The 16,469-nt window shown below is 44.4% G+C and overlaps 1 protein-coding gene across 6 annotated transcripts in view; it reads right to left on the bottom strand.

The window, feature by feature from the left end:
* WDFY3 (WD repeat and FYVE domain containing 3) overlaps nt 1–16,469 on the bottom strand; it is a 436,497-nt gene that overhangs the window by 131,329 nt on the left and 288,699 nt on the right. For all 6 annotated transcript variants that reach the window (XM_073541724.1, XM_073541677.1, XM_073541696.1 and 3 more), the window contains 6 exons: nt 12,270–12,501; nt 8,329–8,489; nt 6,547–6,658; nt 4,505–4,695; nt 2,049–2,201; nt 1,169–1,242 (listed from right to left, as the gene is read on the bottom strand). In XM_073541724.1, the coding sequence (XP_073397825.1) occupies nt 1,169–1,242; nt 2,049–2,201; nt 4,505–4,695; nt 6,547–6,658; nt 8,329–8,489; nt 12,270–12,501 (923 nt within the window). The remainder of the gene's footprint in view (nt 1–1,168; nt 1,243–2,048; nt 2,202–4,504; nt 4,696–6,546; nt 6,659–8,328; nt 8,490–12,269; nt 12,502–16,469) is intronic.

The raw sequence follows: 16,469 nt of genomic DNA, 5'->3' as shown, positions 1-16,469 counted from the left end.
AGACAAGAGGGATTCCCATAACAAAAAAGGATCCTTACAATTTTGGCCTATTCATGATATATGACCACCATCAAAAAGAGAATAATCAACCTTGGGTTTATTTACCCATTCATTATTTTGCTCATGTAATCGTGGTTGGCAAGGAGGTCCTGACCTGTGACAGTAATAATGACTCTTGGGGTCCCATCACACTAAGCGATGCACCAGCGGTCCCAACAACGATACGACCTTGTCAGGATCGCTGGTGGCTCGCTACATGATCGCTGGTGAGCTGTCAAACAGGCAGATTTCACCAGCGATCAGGACCAGCGAGGACGCTGGTATACAAGGTAAATATCGGGTAACTAAGTGAGTGCGTCACTTAGTTACCCGCTGTGTACCTTGGATACCTGCGTGCTCGCGCTGGGAGCTGGTATCTAAGGCCTGTTTAACACATCCGTTTTTCTGCTCAGTCTAAATCCGCTAAAATGGCGGAAAACGGAAGAGACAGAGAGAAAGATTTCTTTTTTTCAGAAAAAATGGCGGATCCGTTTTTATTGCAAAACGGCAGATTTTGACTGATGGTGACAAACGGATGTGTGAAACAGGCCTAAGGTAAATATCGGGTAACTAAGCGAGCGCGTCACTTAGTTACCCGCTGTGTACCTTGGATACCAGCCCCCACCGCAAGCACGCAAATATCCAAGGTACACAGCGGGTAACTAGGCGACGCGCGCGCTTACTTACCCGATATTTACCTTGGATACCAGCTCCCAGCATCTGCTTACAGCGCTGGGAGCTCGCTGATCGTTGCTCTCCCGATGAGTGCTGGCAAGCGGGAAACCATCGATCAAAAAATGGCCCAGGACATTCCTGCACGATCAGCGAAACCCGGCGGGGGGGGGGGGGGGGGGGGCGGTCGCTGATGCGGGTCACACACAGCGAGATCGCTGTTGCATCACAGGCGATCTCGCTGTGTGTGACAGGGCCTTTACACTAACACCATTGGGAACAATATCCCTTTCCCATCATATCACATTGTTTATTATTGCTGTTTTGTGACATCCCGTTTTGCATTATTATCTACCTAGTGGTGGGGAGGGATAGGTTACGTATTGGCTACTGGCTCCTGGGCTCATAAGAGCCAAGAACTCTGGTTTCACATTATTGCTATTTTATTTGAACCTACCTTGATTCAGTGAGGAGCTCAATGAAATGTTCAAACAGTGAAAGATGGAGCTCATACGGTGCGTGAAGCCAGACCTAAAATACATAGAAGGGTATGACATTAACAATTACCTAGAATACATTAACTAAATGCTATTATATATATATTTTTTTGTCTGATTGTATTGATGGTAATGGCAATGTATTACCCGATTTTTAGGTGGGTTCCCCATTTTCACTTCTAATTTTGCAAATGTTCACTTTTAAATTATCCATTTCCAATTATACACACATCTATCTCTTAGTTTGTGTTGATTTTCTTGCCCTAATGTATATTTCATAGTGCATATGGTTCCATTAAAACAAGAATCTTTCAAGAGGAGCTGTCAGTATCTCCATGCTCCATTATTTGAAGGCAGCTAAGAGAGCGTAAGATCTGTCATTGGATGTTAAGGGGTTAAATGCTGCAAGGTCTTCTACAGAAGGCCAGCAAAATAAAGCAGCCCTCTGTAGCTCTATAGCATGCAGACATGAAGTATATGAAATTTGAATGGAATTACTGCACTAGAAAATATGAAAAATTGGGGGCACTTAGTGCATAAATTGGTCAATTCATGTGTTCCCTGCAGCCGTGATGGGCGCTGACCTACAGTAATTAAGAACAGGCACTGAACAGTGTGCAGAGCTGTGGTGTTCCGGTACCATGCACTGTGTTCTTTTGGCAGCTGCAGTGGTGGTGCCAGCAGTTTGACCACTACCGATCTCATACTGATGATCTATCTTTAGGAAAAGTCATCAATATCTCAGTCCTGGACAACCCGATTAAGTGAAGAGCAAAATTTTCAACCACTGTTAAAAAGGTTTATTTATAGGTTTCTTTGCCATTCATGGAAGTCACTAACCTCAAAGTCACAAAGTAGGTCTTGGAAAGCTGTGGAGTTGGGAATAATGGATGTCTCATGACCACTGTCCACCGTCCCAACCAAAGAAAATGTGAGATGTAAAATGTGACTGTTGAGAAGGCCTCTTTTCTTCTTCAGTAACATTGCCAACAGCTACAACAAAGACAGAATAGAATTAATGCACACTGTATAATACGTATGTGGACGTAACTCATGATTTATACAATACATTACAAAACCTCCTTCCTGACACCAATATCAGACTGGGCTACATTAGAGACCATCATCAATCTAATATAGCCCAATGCGTATGCATGAAAGGATAGACATGAAGTTGGTGAATTGAGAGAGGCTGGTGGGCAGGGAGTATTGCTTCCTGTCCCATCCCACTGCCTTAATACCCGGAGGGCAGCTACACTGTCCAGACCATCCGTACAGCCCACTGTTATCAGTATACGCTGCAGTGAGCAGATCCCAACCACTAGCACTACACACAAAAATTAAAATTCCCTTGTCATGTACAATGTGAACCCAATTAACCTAAAAGTTACAACAACCTTGAAGTCCCGACGTTATGTTAATGACACACTGCTTTTAGTTTTGGTAGAAATAATTTCCTTTCCTATGAGTGAAGGCAGAATTCACAAAGGCTGTCAACAGTATGATGAATGTGTGTAGCCTCGGGCAAAAATATATGGAGTAAAATGCAAATTTTGCATTTCGTTATCAATATTTACTCAATCCACAAAGTATACATGTATTTACTAGGTCTCAGGTCCATTACATCTAGTTATCAATTCTTGCAATAATTACAGAAATGTCCCTTTTCCTACCGCTCAAGGTCAAATGAGTCCTACAGCCAAGCCAGCACTAATACACCGTTACTGGTCAGTGTGAGAACCTAGACTAAAAAAATATACTTCTACCAGTCCGCAGGAGTGAAATATAATATTTGGTATTGTTACATGGTGCTGTACATGTTTTATATTTATTTGCATGTTCATATAGCCAACTCGATATTTTCTTCAAGAATATATTTTCTTCTATGTAACCTATACACACCATGCTTAATATTACCTGGCGAGTAACCAAATTTGTGCTCGAAAGGAAATGGAATCCATGTTAAAACTCAACATTCACTCAGCTTAGAAGTCAGAAGTTTTGTTTTTTTTATTGAAAACTTTAAAAATCTTATAAAAAACATAAGTCAATACAAACCCACTGCCCCTGTACAAAAAGAAAAATCCCCACAAACAAAACATATTTTAAAAGTCCTTTAGATTCCATTCAAGCCTAAGAAATTCACACTCCATCATCTACAGTGCCATTAATGGGACTCTGTCACCTATTTTTAGCCCTATCAGCTGCCGGCACCGCCATCAGGGGCTTATCTACAGCATTCTGTAATGCTGTAGATAAGCCCCCGATGTAACCTGAAAGATAAGGAAAACAAGTTATATTATACTCACCGGGGGCGTGGTCGGGCGCGGTGGGTATCGCGGTCCGGTCCAGCGCCTCCCATCTTCATGCGATGACGTCCTCCTTCTTACTTCTGCCGCGGCTCCTGAGCAGGTGTACTTTATCTGCCCTGTTGAGGGCAGAGTAAAGTACTGCAGTGCGCAGGCGCCGGGAAAGGTCAGAGAGGTCCGGCGCCTGCGCACTGCAGTACTTTACTCTGCCCTCAACAGGGCAGATAAAGTACACCTGCGCAGGAGCCGCGGCAGAAGTAAGGAAGAGGACCTCATCGCATTAAGATGTGAGGCGCCGGACCGGACCGCAACACCCATCGGACCGGACGCCAGGGTGAGTATAATATAACTTGTTTTTCTTATCTTTCAGGTTTCATCAGGGGGCCTTATCTACAGCAATACAGAATGCTGTAGATAAGCCCCTGATGGTGGTGCCGGCAGCTGATAGGGCTAAAAACACTGTACACTGTAAACAGAGAGCTTGGAGTAGGTGGGGTTAACTTCCTCAGCTCTGCTGTAATGCTAAATTGCTAAATCTATAACCTCTGTGTCAGAAAGGCTGCACCCAGTAAACTAACTTTAAATGACTGCCGATCGGTAAATATTTCCCGATTGATGGTTGTTTAATGATAAAAATCAATAAATATCAACCCGCCTGAAGGCTGGGTCATCGATAAAAATAGTGGACTTCATTTATGTTATTAGTCGTAATTATTTCAGTCTAATTTCACTTTTCAGTAGCTCAGTTATTCTAAAATACTATGCTGCACACATTGCTTCCATCTAAATATTTGGATAGCTTCCCCATGTTAAGGTGGTACCTGATCTCTGGGTAAAGAATATGTAAGACAAACAGATGATGAGAGTATGTGGCATGTGCAGTAATGATAAAACTCTAAGCGAAGTTACAATAATTATATATTACGTACAAATGCTGCGTGATATTTCATGGAATAATTCCAGCCATTTTTTTAATATCCAGCATACCTGATATCCTTTAATCCTTTCCATTTCTTTGCTGGCCAGTGGATTGCTCTTTACCACACAAACAAGTGCCTTGACCGCTGCATACAGACCTTCAACATCAGATGCCATTGCTACTAGACCAAGAATGGCAGCTGCACCTCCGATATACTGTAGGGTTGTAGCTACAGGTTTGGGGACAAATGTCCTTACGCCTAAAGTAAAACACAAAACACAAGTAAAACACAACCAGCTTCATTAATGGAACTAACCTATTATAAAGGGAAGAATTACTAAAATAGGAAACGCATTCAGATGCAATTTTCTGTAACTCTTCCAACAGTAAAATATATGACATTGGTTCCAAGTTAAGAAGCAGCAACAATTGCGAAACGGCGCTGTCGGGCGGTGGGGACAAGTTTACCAGCATTCAGCTTCTACCTGACCTGTAATCCACTAACCAGCAACAGGTAAAAACCTGAACTCTATTTCTTTAATGAAATGTTCCATATAATGTTTCTTTGCTGTGCCACAAACTCCAAGACAAATTCCTAGAGAAAGAATGATAAAAACCAATAGGAGACAGAGGCTTTGTATATTGACTTACAATAATATCCCTGGTGTTTTTTTTTTTTTTCTTTGTAGCTGCCCTTTAGTTCCCCCCCTTATAAGAAATAGGCCATATCCTTCTATAGTGCTGCTGCACTTTATTTAGCAATTTCTTGCATTTATTGGTGATTTTCTGGCCAGAAAGGAATTTTTCTATTGATGGGGGTCTATGGGCATTATGGACTATAGATGTAATATCATGTTCTTAAACTGCTACCATACTCTGCACCTCATGGGGAATTAAAATATTTCTTTTTACTGGTCATCCTTATCCCCCTTTTTGTTGGAGACCCCTCATTATGTCTTTTTATGCAATTCCCTATTGTTTTAAATTGCTTATTAATAAAATTTGACCTTTTTTAATAATTCACTTCTTCAATTTTCATGAAATACCTCATGATGATTTTTGTTTGGATATATTTACTGAAGTGACCATTGCCTTATTTATTTAGGATTATGGGTATAATGAATATATACAAGCAAAACACGTTATTAAAGTAGACAAGCAGGTTGAGAAAGAAGCTAGATATGCCTTCTTGGTTATCAATCATTGGGAGGGAAAGGAAGCTAAAGGAGGAAGGGGTGGAGAGGAAGGAAGCAAAGGAAAGAGAGAGAGACTAAGGAAAGGGAAGAGAGAGACTAAGGAAAGGGAAGAGAGAGAGACTAAGGAAAGGGAAGAGAGAGAGACTAAGGAAAGGGAAGAGAGAGAGACTAAGGAAAGGGAAGAGAGAGAGACTAAGGAAAGGGAAGAGAGAGACTAAGGAAAGGGAAGAGAGAGACTAAGGAAAGGGAAGAGAGAGAGACTAAGGAAAGGGAAGCGACTAAGGAAAGGGAAGCGCGAGACTGTAAGGAAAGGGAAGCGCGAGACTGTAAGGAAAGGGAAGCGCGAGACTGTAAGGAAAGGGAAGAGCGAGACTGTAAGGAAAGGGAAGAGCGAGACTGTAAGGAAAGGGAAGAGCGAGACTGTAAGGAAAGGGAAGAGAGACTGTAAGGAAAGGGAAGAGAGACTAAGGAAAGGGAAGAGAGACTAAGGAAAGGGAAGAGAAACTGTAAGGAAAGAGAAGAGAATGTAAGGAAAGGGAAGAGAGATTGTAAGGAAAGGGAAGAGACTAAGGAAAGGGAAGAGAGACTGTAAGGAAAGGGAAGAGACTGGAAAGAAAGGGAAGAGAAACTGGAAAGAAAGGGAAGAGAAACTGGAAAGAAAGGGAAGAGTGAATAGAAGGAAAGGGAAGAGAAACAGGAAGGAAAGGGAGGAGAGGCAGGAAGGAAAGCGATGGAGGAAGGAAGGGAAGGAAGGGAAGGGAAGGAAGAAAAAAAAAGAAAAAGAAGAAAAGGGCAGAAAAAGGGAAGAAAAAAGAAGGAAGGTAAGAAGAGAAAAGGAGGATAGAATTGGGAGTGGAGTAAGGAAGGTGAAGAGAGGAAGGGGGAGGTGAAAAGAGAACATAAGAAAACATTACCTAGGTAGCCAATAAGTGCTGCTCCTATTGTCCGAGCAGGGCCATTCAAATGTCCAGCTGAGTTATGCAACAGCTTCACGGGGGTGGCATTCTCATGAGATGATATTGCCAACTACAAACACAACACATATAAAGTTACAGGAATCTCATAATGCAATTGATGCCATAATTTAATATCAATTTTTTTCAGCCTGCTGCTAGACAGTAATTCACAGAGTGGCCCTAACTTCAAAGTTAAGGGCCTGTCACACTAAGCGACATCGCTAGCAATATCGCTATAACGTCACTGGTTTTTGTGGCGTAGCAGCGATATTGCTAGCGATATCGCTATGTCTGATACTTACCTCCGACCGCTCCCAAGCAGATTATCGCTGATCGCGCGAGAACGTCCTGGACCGTTTCTAGTCGTCAGCTTCCTGCTGGGCTTCCTGTGGCGCCGACGAGCGACGCGTGGACACGGGCGGGAGGACGTCTTCATCGCTTCGTCTGACCGGTAAGTAGCGACCCCTCGACCCCTGCGATGTCGCTGGTGAGATCTGCTTGTGTGGCAGCTCACTAGCGACCATTTAGCAATGCACCAGCAATCCTGACCGCGTCATATCGCTGGTCGGGATCGCTGGTGCATCGCTAAGTGTGAGAGTACCTTTACTTTACATTTTTTGTGAACAAAGTCCATATCCAGCTTTGTATACAGTGTCTGGGCTACTTGATAGGTCGTACAGTGACATATTGCAGCAGCAGTCACATGGGACTAGACGTCACTGCAGGAGGCCAGGTTGTTCAGAGACCAAAAGACGACCAAGCAATTAAACCACAGAAGAGCTAGGTGAGATGTATTTAGATTTAGGGGGGGGGGTTATCTCCCAAATTTTATTTTTGGAGAGTTGTTGGAGCAATCTGCAGAAAAATTTGCAACAAATTAAAGGGAATCTGTCACCTATTTTTTCCCCTATGAGATGCGGCCACCACCATCAGGGACTTATCTAGATAATTCTATAATGCTGTAGATAAGCCCCTGATGTAACCTGAAAGATAAGAAAAACGAGTTATATTATACTCACCCAGGGGCGGTCCGGTCCCATGGGTGTCACAGGTCCTGGATCCGGCGCCTCCCATCTTCATGTGATGACGTCCTTTTCCTTGCTTTTGTCGCGGCTCCTGCGCAGGCGTAATTCTCTGCCTTGTTCAGGGCAGAGCAGAGTACTGCAGTGCGCCGGCGCCGGGAAAGGTCACAGAGGTCCGGCACCTGTGCGCTGCAGTACTCTGCTCTGCCCTCAACAGGGCAGAGAATTATGCCTGCGCAGAAGCCGCGACAGAAGCAAGGAGGAGGAAGTCATTACTAGAAGATGGGAGGCACCGGACAAGGGACCGTGACACCCATCGGACCGGACCGCACCGGAACGCTCCCTGGTGAGTATAATAAAACTCGTTTTTCTTATCTTTCAGGTTACATTGGGGGCTTATCTACAGCATTACAGAATGCTGTAGATAAGCCCTTGATGGCGGTGGCCGCATCTCATAGGGGAAAAAATAGGTGACAGGTTCCCTTTAAGCTTGTTGTGGATTTTGACTTCCTTACTGAACTCACTGTAAAATTCAAAACAAGTCTGCATTCAATTCCCAACACAAATTTAGCAAATTTAAAAATCGATCACCAATATCTGTATAGGTTATATATGTTTTTTTTATTGAGTGCTTGCATTGCGGCCATATTTTGGAACATGCACAAAATCAAATCACATCATTTTAGAAGATCACACACAGCTGCTTGATGAACCTTACCTGCTTAGCAATTGCTTTGCTGTCCAGTTTGTTGTAAACTTTTCTTATTCTTGCCACAGTTAGAGAAGACACTGAAAGTGCATATAAACCAAAGGACACCTTTTCTTCAGGCACCAGAGATACCAATGAAGGAGTACCCGATTCATATTTGGAATCCTTACCTGCAATACAAAACAAGTCCATGTATTTATGTCTCATAGATATCATTTTAAAGAAAAGAGAAGGTAATTTGTGCTACACTTTGTGGTTGGTAATGGTTCCTTAGTAGTGATAAGCGAGTATTCTCGTTGCTCAGGTTTTCCGAGCATTTTGGCTTGCTCATGGATTTAGTTTTCATCGTCTCAGCTGCATGATTTGCGACTGCTAGACAGCTTGAATACATGAGGGGATTGCCTGTTTGTTAGGGAATTCCCACATGTATTCAGCCTGTCTAGAAGTCGCAAATCATGCAGCTGAGACGACGAAAACTAAATCTCTGAGGAAGCCAAAATACTCGGAAATCCCGAGCAACGAGAATACTCGCTCATCACTATTCCTTAGTTTCCCCAATTTTATCATAATTTTGCAATTTTATGAGAAGTTATGCAACAAACCATACTATGAAACTAGGAAGTGGGAATATATATATATATATATATATATATATATATATATATATATATATATATATATATATATATATATATATATATATATATATAAAAAAAAAAAATCAAGAAAAAAGGGCAGCACCACCAAAACAATACAGCAGGTGCAAAACCTATTCAGCAGTGTCCAAGCAGCCAAAAGGAAAAAAATAGGCAGTACTCAAATTAAAGGGAATGTGCCATCCCCAAAAAAAATTTTCAGCAATTGAAAAAATGTAAAGAATTAATGTTTACATTTTCTTAAAAAATATTATCATTTGTTTTTAATTTTGTAAAATATGAAAAATAATTTTAAAAAGTTTGGCATTTCCACTTGCTAACACTAGGGGGAGCAGATACTGAAATTTGGCACAAAAACCTAGTGTACAACTAGCTCACATTACTGTCCTGCAGTAATTATGGGCGTACAGTGTCCATGATGTTTGATTTTGATATATGATCATGCCCTAAAATGGACACTGTATGGGCGGAATCTGCTGACATGGGTGTGGTGTCACTCCTCTCCTCCCCTACTGGGTGCTTGCTAAGGGAAAAGAGAGGATGACATTTAGGAACACAGTGAGCAGCCATTTTGATGGGGCCTGCAAAGTTATACTGACTGTCTTTTCATGTAAAGTCTGGATCAGAACAGGTCACCAATCAGCAGAAATGTTTCCTGGATTTCTGTGGAGCAGACAAGAAGACGGTCCATCCATGTGTATAAAACACAGCGCTCTATGTACAATCCCTGGCACCGAACAGGGCGCCCCCCACAGACCAGCACACTGCTCTCCTGAAATACTCTGTGCTGCTGTCACCCTGCTCCCTCCACCATATATTTCTCTCTGTGACCCCCCCATAGACTAGCACACTGCTCTCCTGAAATACTCTGTGCTGCTGTCACCCTGCTCCCTCCACCATATATCTCTCTCTGTGACCCCCCCATAGACTAGCACACTGCTCTCCTGAAATACTCTGTGCTGCTGTCACCCTGCTCCTTCCACCATATATCAGGCCACTGTCGCCTCGCTTTCACACATCGCCAGGACAGGATCTGAGGAGAGGAATGGGGTCTTCGGTCACCGAGGATGGCAGGCAGCAAGGATTCTGGGAGCAGGGTGACAGCAGCACAGAGTATTTCAGGAAAGCAGTGTGATGGTCTATGGGGGGCACAGAGGGAGATATATGGTAGAGGGAGCAGAGTGACAGCAGCACACAGTATTTCAGGAAAGCAGTGTGCTGGTCTATGGGGGCACAGAGGGAGATGTATGGGGGGAGGAGCAGGGTGACAGCAGCACAGAAATCCAGGAAACATTTCTGCTGATTGATGGCCTGTTCTGATCCAGACTTTGCATGCAAAGACCCCATTCCCCTCCTCAGATTCTGTCCTGGCGATGTGTGAAAGCGAGGCGACAGGCGCAGTCCGGGGTGACGCTGGGAAGCAGGCTGTGGGGGAATGGAGCCATACAGTAACGATAAAAATGAGACCACTCTCTTCAGCTGCCTCACCAGCCCTCCCCTGACTGCACCTATTACCCCTGACCCGTGTGCAGGTGCTCAGCCAGAACCACCCTAGAATGGGTCCCCTTTTAGCAGATCACAAATAATAACGCCATATACTTCACACACAATGCCGCCATATAGATCATACACAATACCACCATGTAGATCACACATAAAACCAGCAGGGTGACAGCAGCACAGAGTATTTCAGGAGAGCAGTATCACACGGCAGAGAATTAGATACACGGCTCAGCAGACAGTATCACACAGGATAGGAATAGATACACGGCTCAGCAGACAGTATCACACAGGAGGGGATGAGATACACGGTTCAGCAGTCAGTATCACACAGGAGAGGATTAGATACACGGTTCAGCAGACAGTATCACACAGGAGAGGATTAGATACACGGTTCATCAGTCAGTATCACACAGGAGAGGATTAGATACACAGCTCAGCAGGCAGTATCACACAGGAGAGGATTAGATACACGGTTCAGCAGTCAGTATCACACAGGAGAGGATTAGATACACGGTTCAGCAGTCAGTATCACACAGGAGAGGATTAGATACATGGTTCAGCAGTCAGTATCACACAGGAGAGGATTAGATACACGGTTCAGCAGTCAGTATCACACAAGAGAGGATTAGATACACGGTTCAGCAGTCAGTATCACACAGGAGAGGATTAGATACACGGCTCAGCAGGCAGTATCACAGGAGACAGTATTACAGATATGCCCACACTGGTGAAACTTCCAGCCCCCCCCCAATTATACACTACACTATGGGCTGTATATGTCACTGTCCTCCTCAGACAGCCATGAAAGCTCTCATAAAAGCAAAGGTGTCAGATTACCGGAGATCACTGGGGCTGTGTGTGAGTGAGGAGGCAGAGACAGAGCAGAAGGACAGTGGAGCTGGAGCAGGAAGCACGGTGCAGAAAGTGGAGCTCAGCAGATAGCACTGGGCTACAGTAAAATGGCGCCCAGCCACACCTACAGCAGTGAATGGTGCAGCCCACAGGGGCGTGCTCAGTTCACTGCTAATGAGGCTGCATGGTGGGGTCGGGAACCGCCCGCAGTCTCCTATGTCCAGGGATGGCCATATTTGCAGACTGTATGAGTCCTCCACAGATCTGCAAATCAAGATGGCAGCGTCCAGTGGCTACATTAAAACATTATTACAAACAAACCATAAATCCTAGTTAGTACAACATTTGCTGAAACAACATGTTTTGTTACTCTTTTTTTGCAAATTATATAAAATTGCAGCACCTTTCCTTTAAATGTGAAAAAAGTGGATACTTTACTGATCCTCAGATGGCAACGTTTCAACGGTGACCCGTCTTTGTCAAGCCAAAGACGGGTCACCGTTGAAACGTTGCCATCTTAGGATCAGTAAAGTATCCACTTTTTTCACATTTAATTTGAGTGCTGCCTATTTTTTTTCTATATATATATATATATATATATATATATATATATATATATATATATATATATATATATATATATCACAGCTTACCTGGTCCCCCCGTCTGCAGTTAAGCCAATCACTGCCCACAGTTTAGACATCAGGGTTGTAAATAAGTCATTTCTACAGTCAGTGATTAGCTGCAGCAGTCGCGCTGTCACTGGAGATGGGTAAATAAAGACTGTTGGGGACCAGGGAAGCATCGCCAGATGATCGGCTGGCGATTGTGGAGGTAATACTCTTTTACAGTTAGTATTTCACAGTTTATTATTTTTGGCAAGGGCACTGTTTTGCAACGTTTGACAAATCATCATCTTAAGAAGAAAAAAAAACTCACAAGGAGAACAAACTGCTTGAAAGCTTCCAACGTAATTTGGTCCCAGTTCATAAATGACTCCAACACTGGGGGCAGTCAAGACTTCCTCCAAAAAGTGAGTTGGTCCCAGACGCCAAACAAGGGAAGAGAGTTGGCGTTGAGCAGGAGGAGTGCCAATATACGAATAGACGGTACTAACCACAGGTGGATTAGCTGAACCTGACCCGCCAGGCGTACTGTGTACATAATGGAGCTGTGGAGATTAGAAAATATATGAAATTCAATGCTATATTTCATAAAAACTGTAGTTTTTGTGAAATTCTATTGTTAAAGAAGCACTCCCATCAAAATTTGTATCATCTTAATATATTGCAATTATTGTTTTATAGCACTGTGTACTTACAATTGCACATTTTGCCTATCTACCCAGATAATTCCCTTTTCCATTAGATCTATGACATCACGTGATTCAAAACTTGACTAGCTGAAGCCTTCTAAGCTGTATGTAGAAAGAGGAGGTCAATTTTCTCTGTACAAGTCATGAGTTACTGCAAAAGTCTATTGTGGAGGGGAGAGCAGGGAAGCTGGGTCAGAAGTTGAAGAGGAGAATGAGTCATGTAGGGACAAGTACCTTCCGGTTTCAACATAGATCAGATAAAAGAGAAGCATTATCTGGATAGAAAGGCAAAATGAGCAATTATAAGTACACAGTGCTATATAATATGATAATTACAATATATTAAGAGGATAAAAACTTTGATGGGAGGAGGAGGAGAGCTTCTTTAAACTGGAAAAAAAATTAACAGATTGAGATTTAAAATAAATTCATACAGAACAAGTTTTATCTTCGGCTACTCTTTAAAGAGAACCCGTCACCAGAATTTTATACCCCAAACTTGATCTAATGATTTGCAAGTGAACTGAGGTTTGACATTACACTTGCAGCCCTCCTGCCTCACTCACTCCACCTACAGGTCAGTCCTGCCTGAGATCTGCCTTTCAGTCGGAGACATGAGGCAGACAGCAGATGGAAAATAGGGAGAAAGGACAGGAAAGCTGTGAATGCAATGTCCCACCCCAACGCACTTGAAACACAATAGCATAAAATATCAACTATGGATTTTACTGAAACAGGTATGAGCTAGGTAAGGATTTTAACAGTATTAAAGGGGTTGTCCGATCAAAACCGATAAGTCTGCAGTCATTCTGTGTGACTGCAGACTTATGAATCCCCCCATACATGCACTATGCGCTGTGGGGACTTGCCGGTTTCAGACCCGGGACCGTAGGATATGGATGAGTTATATATAACCCCAGTCAGTGGGATTGGCCTCGCTTGCACCATACACTTGTGCGGAGCAGAAGGTGCTCCCCGACCAGTGATGCGGACGGCAAGTGGGTGTGTCTGACTAGACGAAGTGGCCTTTCTCCATACAAGTGTATGAAGAGCGAGGCTGCGCCCACTGGCCGGGGGTATATATAACTCATACATATCCTCTGGTCCCAGGTCTGAAACTGGTGAATCCCCACAGTGCACAATGCGTATGCTGTGGGGGATTCATAAGTCTGCAGTCACACAGAATGACTGCAGATTTATCAGTTTTGACCAGACAACCCATTTAAAGCACCTTTATGTAGCTTTTAAAGGGAATCTGTCACGTCTCGGGACGTATGTGACCTATTAATATGGGCATACAGGTAATAGAAATGTTACACTAGTCCTACCTACAGTGGGGGAAATAAGTGTTTGATCCCTTGCTGATTTTGTAAGTTTGCTCACTGACAAAGACATGAACAGTCTATAATTTTAAGGGTAGGTTAATTTTAACATTGAGAGACAGAATATCAAAAATAAAATCCAGACAATCACATAGTATAAATTATATAAAACAGGATTTTGGTTGCTTACCGTAAAATCTGTTTCTCAGAGTCTTCAATGGGGGACACAGAAACCGTGGGTGTGTGCTGCTGCCTCTAGGAGGTTGACACTATGCCATGAAAAAATGTTAACTCCGCCTCCGCAGTGTACACCCCTCCGACCGGCTGTAGGACAATCAGTTAGTGAAAAAGCAGTAGGAGACATTGTCAAGTCAGCCAATCATATAAACATTATAAGTAACAATCATGGGAGGGCACAGTGTACCCCAATGAAGACTCTGAGAAACAGATTTTATGGTAAGCAACCAAAATCCTGTTTTCGCTTTCATCTCATTGGGGGACACAGAAACCGTGGGACGTCCAAAAGCAGTCCCTGGGGAGGGAGAAGACAGAAACTTCCTTCAGGTCGGAAAACTCACCACTGCCGCCAGAAAAATTCTTCTGCTAGGCTGGCGTCCGCTGAAGCATAGGTATGGACCTTATGGAACCTTGAAAAGGTATGAACAGACGACCAGGTAGCTGCCTTGCACAATTGCATGGCTGATGCCCTATGGTGTACCGCCCAGGAGGCGCCCACCGCCCTGGTTGAGTGAGCCTTGACCCCAGCGGGGGGACACCCTGTTCTTCACACGTTAGGCTTCCAGAATTGACATTCTGATCCAGAGGGCGATTGTCGCCTTAGAGGCCAGCCGGCCTCTTCTCACACCATTAGGAATGACATAGAGCGAGTCTGTTTTCATGAATGGAGCAGTCCTAGTCAGGTAGACCCTTATCGCCCTGACCAGGTCCAGTTTATTGAAAGAACGCTTCAGAGGATGAGTTGGGGCGGAACAAAATAACGGAAGGATTATATATATACCCTGTTTCCTACCAGCTGTCCTAGCCTTCCTCCAGGCATGATTAGATGCCGGTCTTGCCCTAAGTTCCTTGAAAGGCCAAGTATCTGCTCTATTTATTCTTTTCCAACGGAATTTGGCCTCTCGCATGCAGGTTAAAACCTTTCTTCAAGGGGTGGCGCATACAGCTCCTCCTTACAGATCCCCAGTGGCTCCATGGGATTTTAACCTGGTCTTGGAAGCTTTCACAGATTCACCCTTTTGAGCCCCTCCTGGAAGCTCCCATGACCTTTGTGTCTTGGAAGGTGGTAGCTATCACCTCTATTAGGCGGGTTACAGAGTTGGCGGCCCTGTCCTGTCGCCCTCCATTTTTTGATTATGCACCAAGACAAGGTTGTTTTGCGGCCTCCCCCTATCTTCCTTCCCAAGGCGGTATCTGCCTTCCACCTGTTCTGTCGAGACGCCAGAAGGTCAACATCCGGAGTCCCCCATAGCCGGCAGATTTGATGGAAACACATCCTGATGTAAGCACTATTCTCCTGCTGCGAGCCCCTCCCGACTGAGGATGTCGGCGGCCGTGTTGTATCTGCCGGGGATGCAAACTGCCGATATTGCAGGAACCGCGGCTTCCGCGCAGCTGAAGATTCTGGATACCTCGGCCGATGCCCGGGGACTCCTGGTTCTCCCCTGGTGATTGATGTATGCCACGCTGTGGCATTGTCTGTCTGAATCCGGACTGGCTGATTCTTGAGGCATCCTTCCCAATGTAGGAGTGCTAGAAAGACCGCCCTCAGTTCTAGAATGTTGATCGACAGTGAGGATTCTTGCCTCACCCATCTCCCCTGGACCGTCAGGTGACGGAATACCGCACCCCAGCCCAGGAGGCTGGCATCCGTAGATATCACCTGCCAGTGGACAGGGGGAAAGGACCATACCAGATGAACAAGGGGGGGGGGCAGCCATCACTTGAGGGATTGCCTGGCCTGACTGGAATGGAGGAAGGAGCAATCCAGTGAGGAGATGGACCTATTCCATTGAAGGAGGATGTCTCTCTGAAGTATCCTGGACCGGAACAGGCCAAAGGGCATCGCCTCTAAAGCTGCCACCATCCTCCCCAGGACCCTCATGGCAGTGTGAAAAGATAGGAGTCGGTATTCTAGCAGAGAGCGAATTCCCTGTCGGAGAATAATCCACTTCCTTTCGGTAAGAAAGACCCTCGAGCGGCGGGTGTCGATCAGCATCCCTAAGAACTCTAGGCGTTGTGTTGGTGCAAGGCGGGATTTTTCCCAGTTGATGAGCCAACCAAACTGGGACGGCGTGTTTAGAACCACAGATAGGTTTTCCTGAGCCTGATCGAAGGTGGGTGCTTTGACGAGAATATCGTTGCGATATGGGGCTAATACTATGCCTCTGACCCTTAATATAGCTACCATTGCTGCCATAATCTTTGTAAAAATTCTGGGGGCTGTTGCCAGCCCAAATGGCAGGGCCACAAACTGGAAATGCT

Source organism: Dendrobates tinctorius, unplaced genomic scaffold (genome assembly GCF_039654945.1).
Source record: "Dendrobates tinctorius isolate UK_male_01 unplaced genomic scaffold, ASM3965494v1 ptg000011l, whole genome shotgun sequence".
In the NCBI taxonomy this organism is placed as follows: domain Eukaryota; kingdom Metazoa; phylum Chordata; class Amphibia; order Anura; family Dendrobatidae; genus Dendrobates; species Dendrobates tinctorius.
This window is presented reverse-complemented; position numbering and strand designations above follow the sequence as displayed.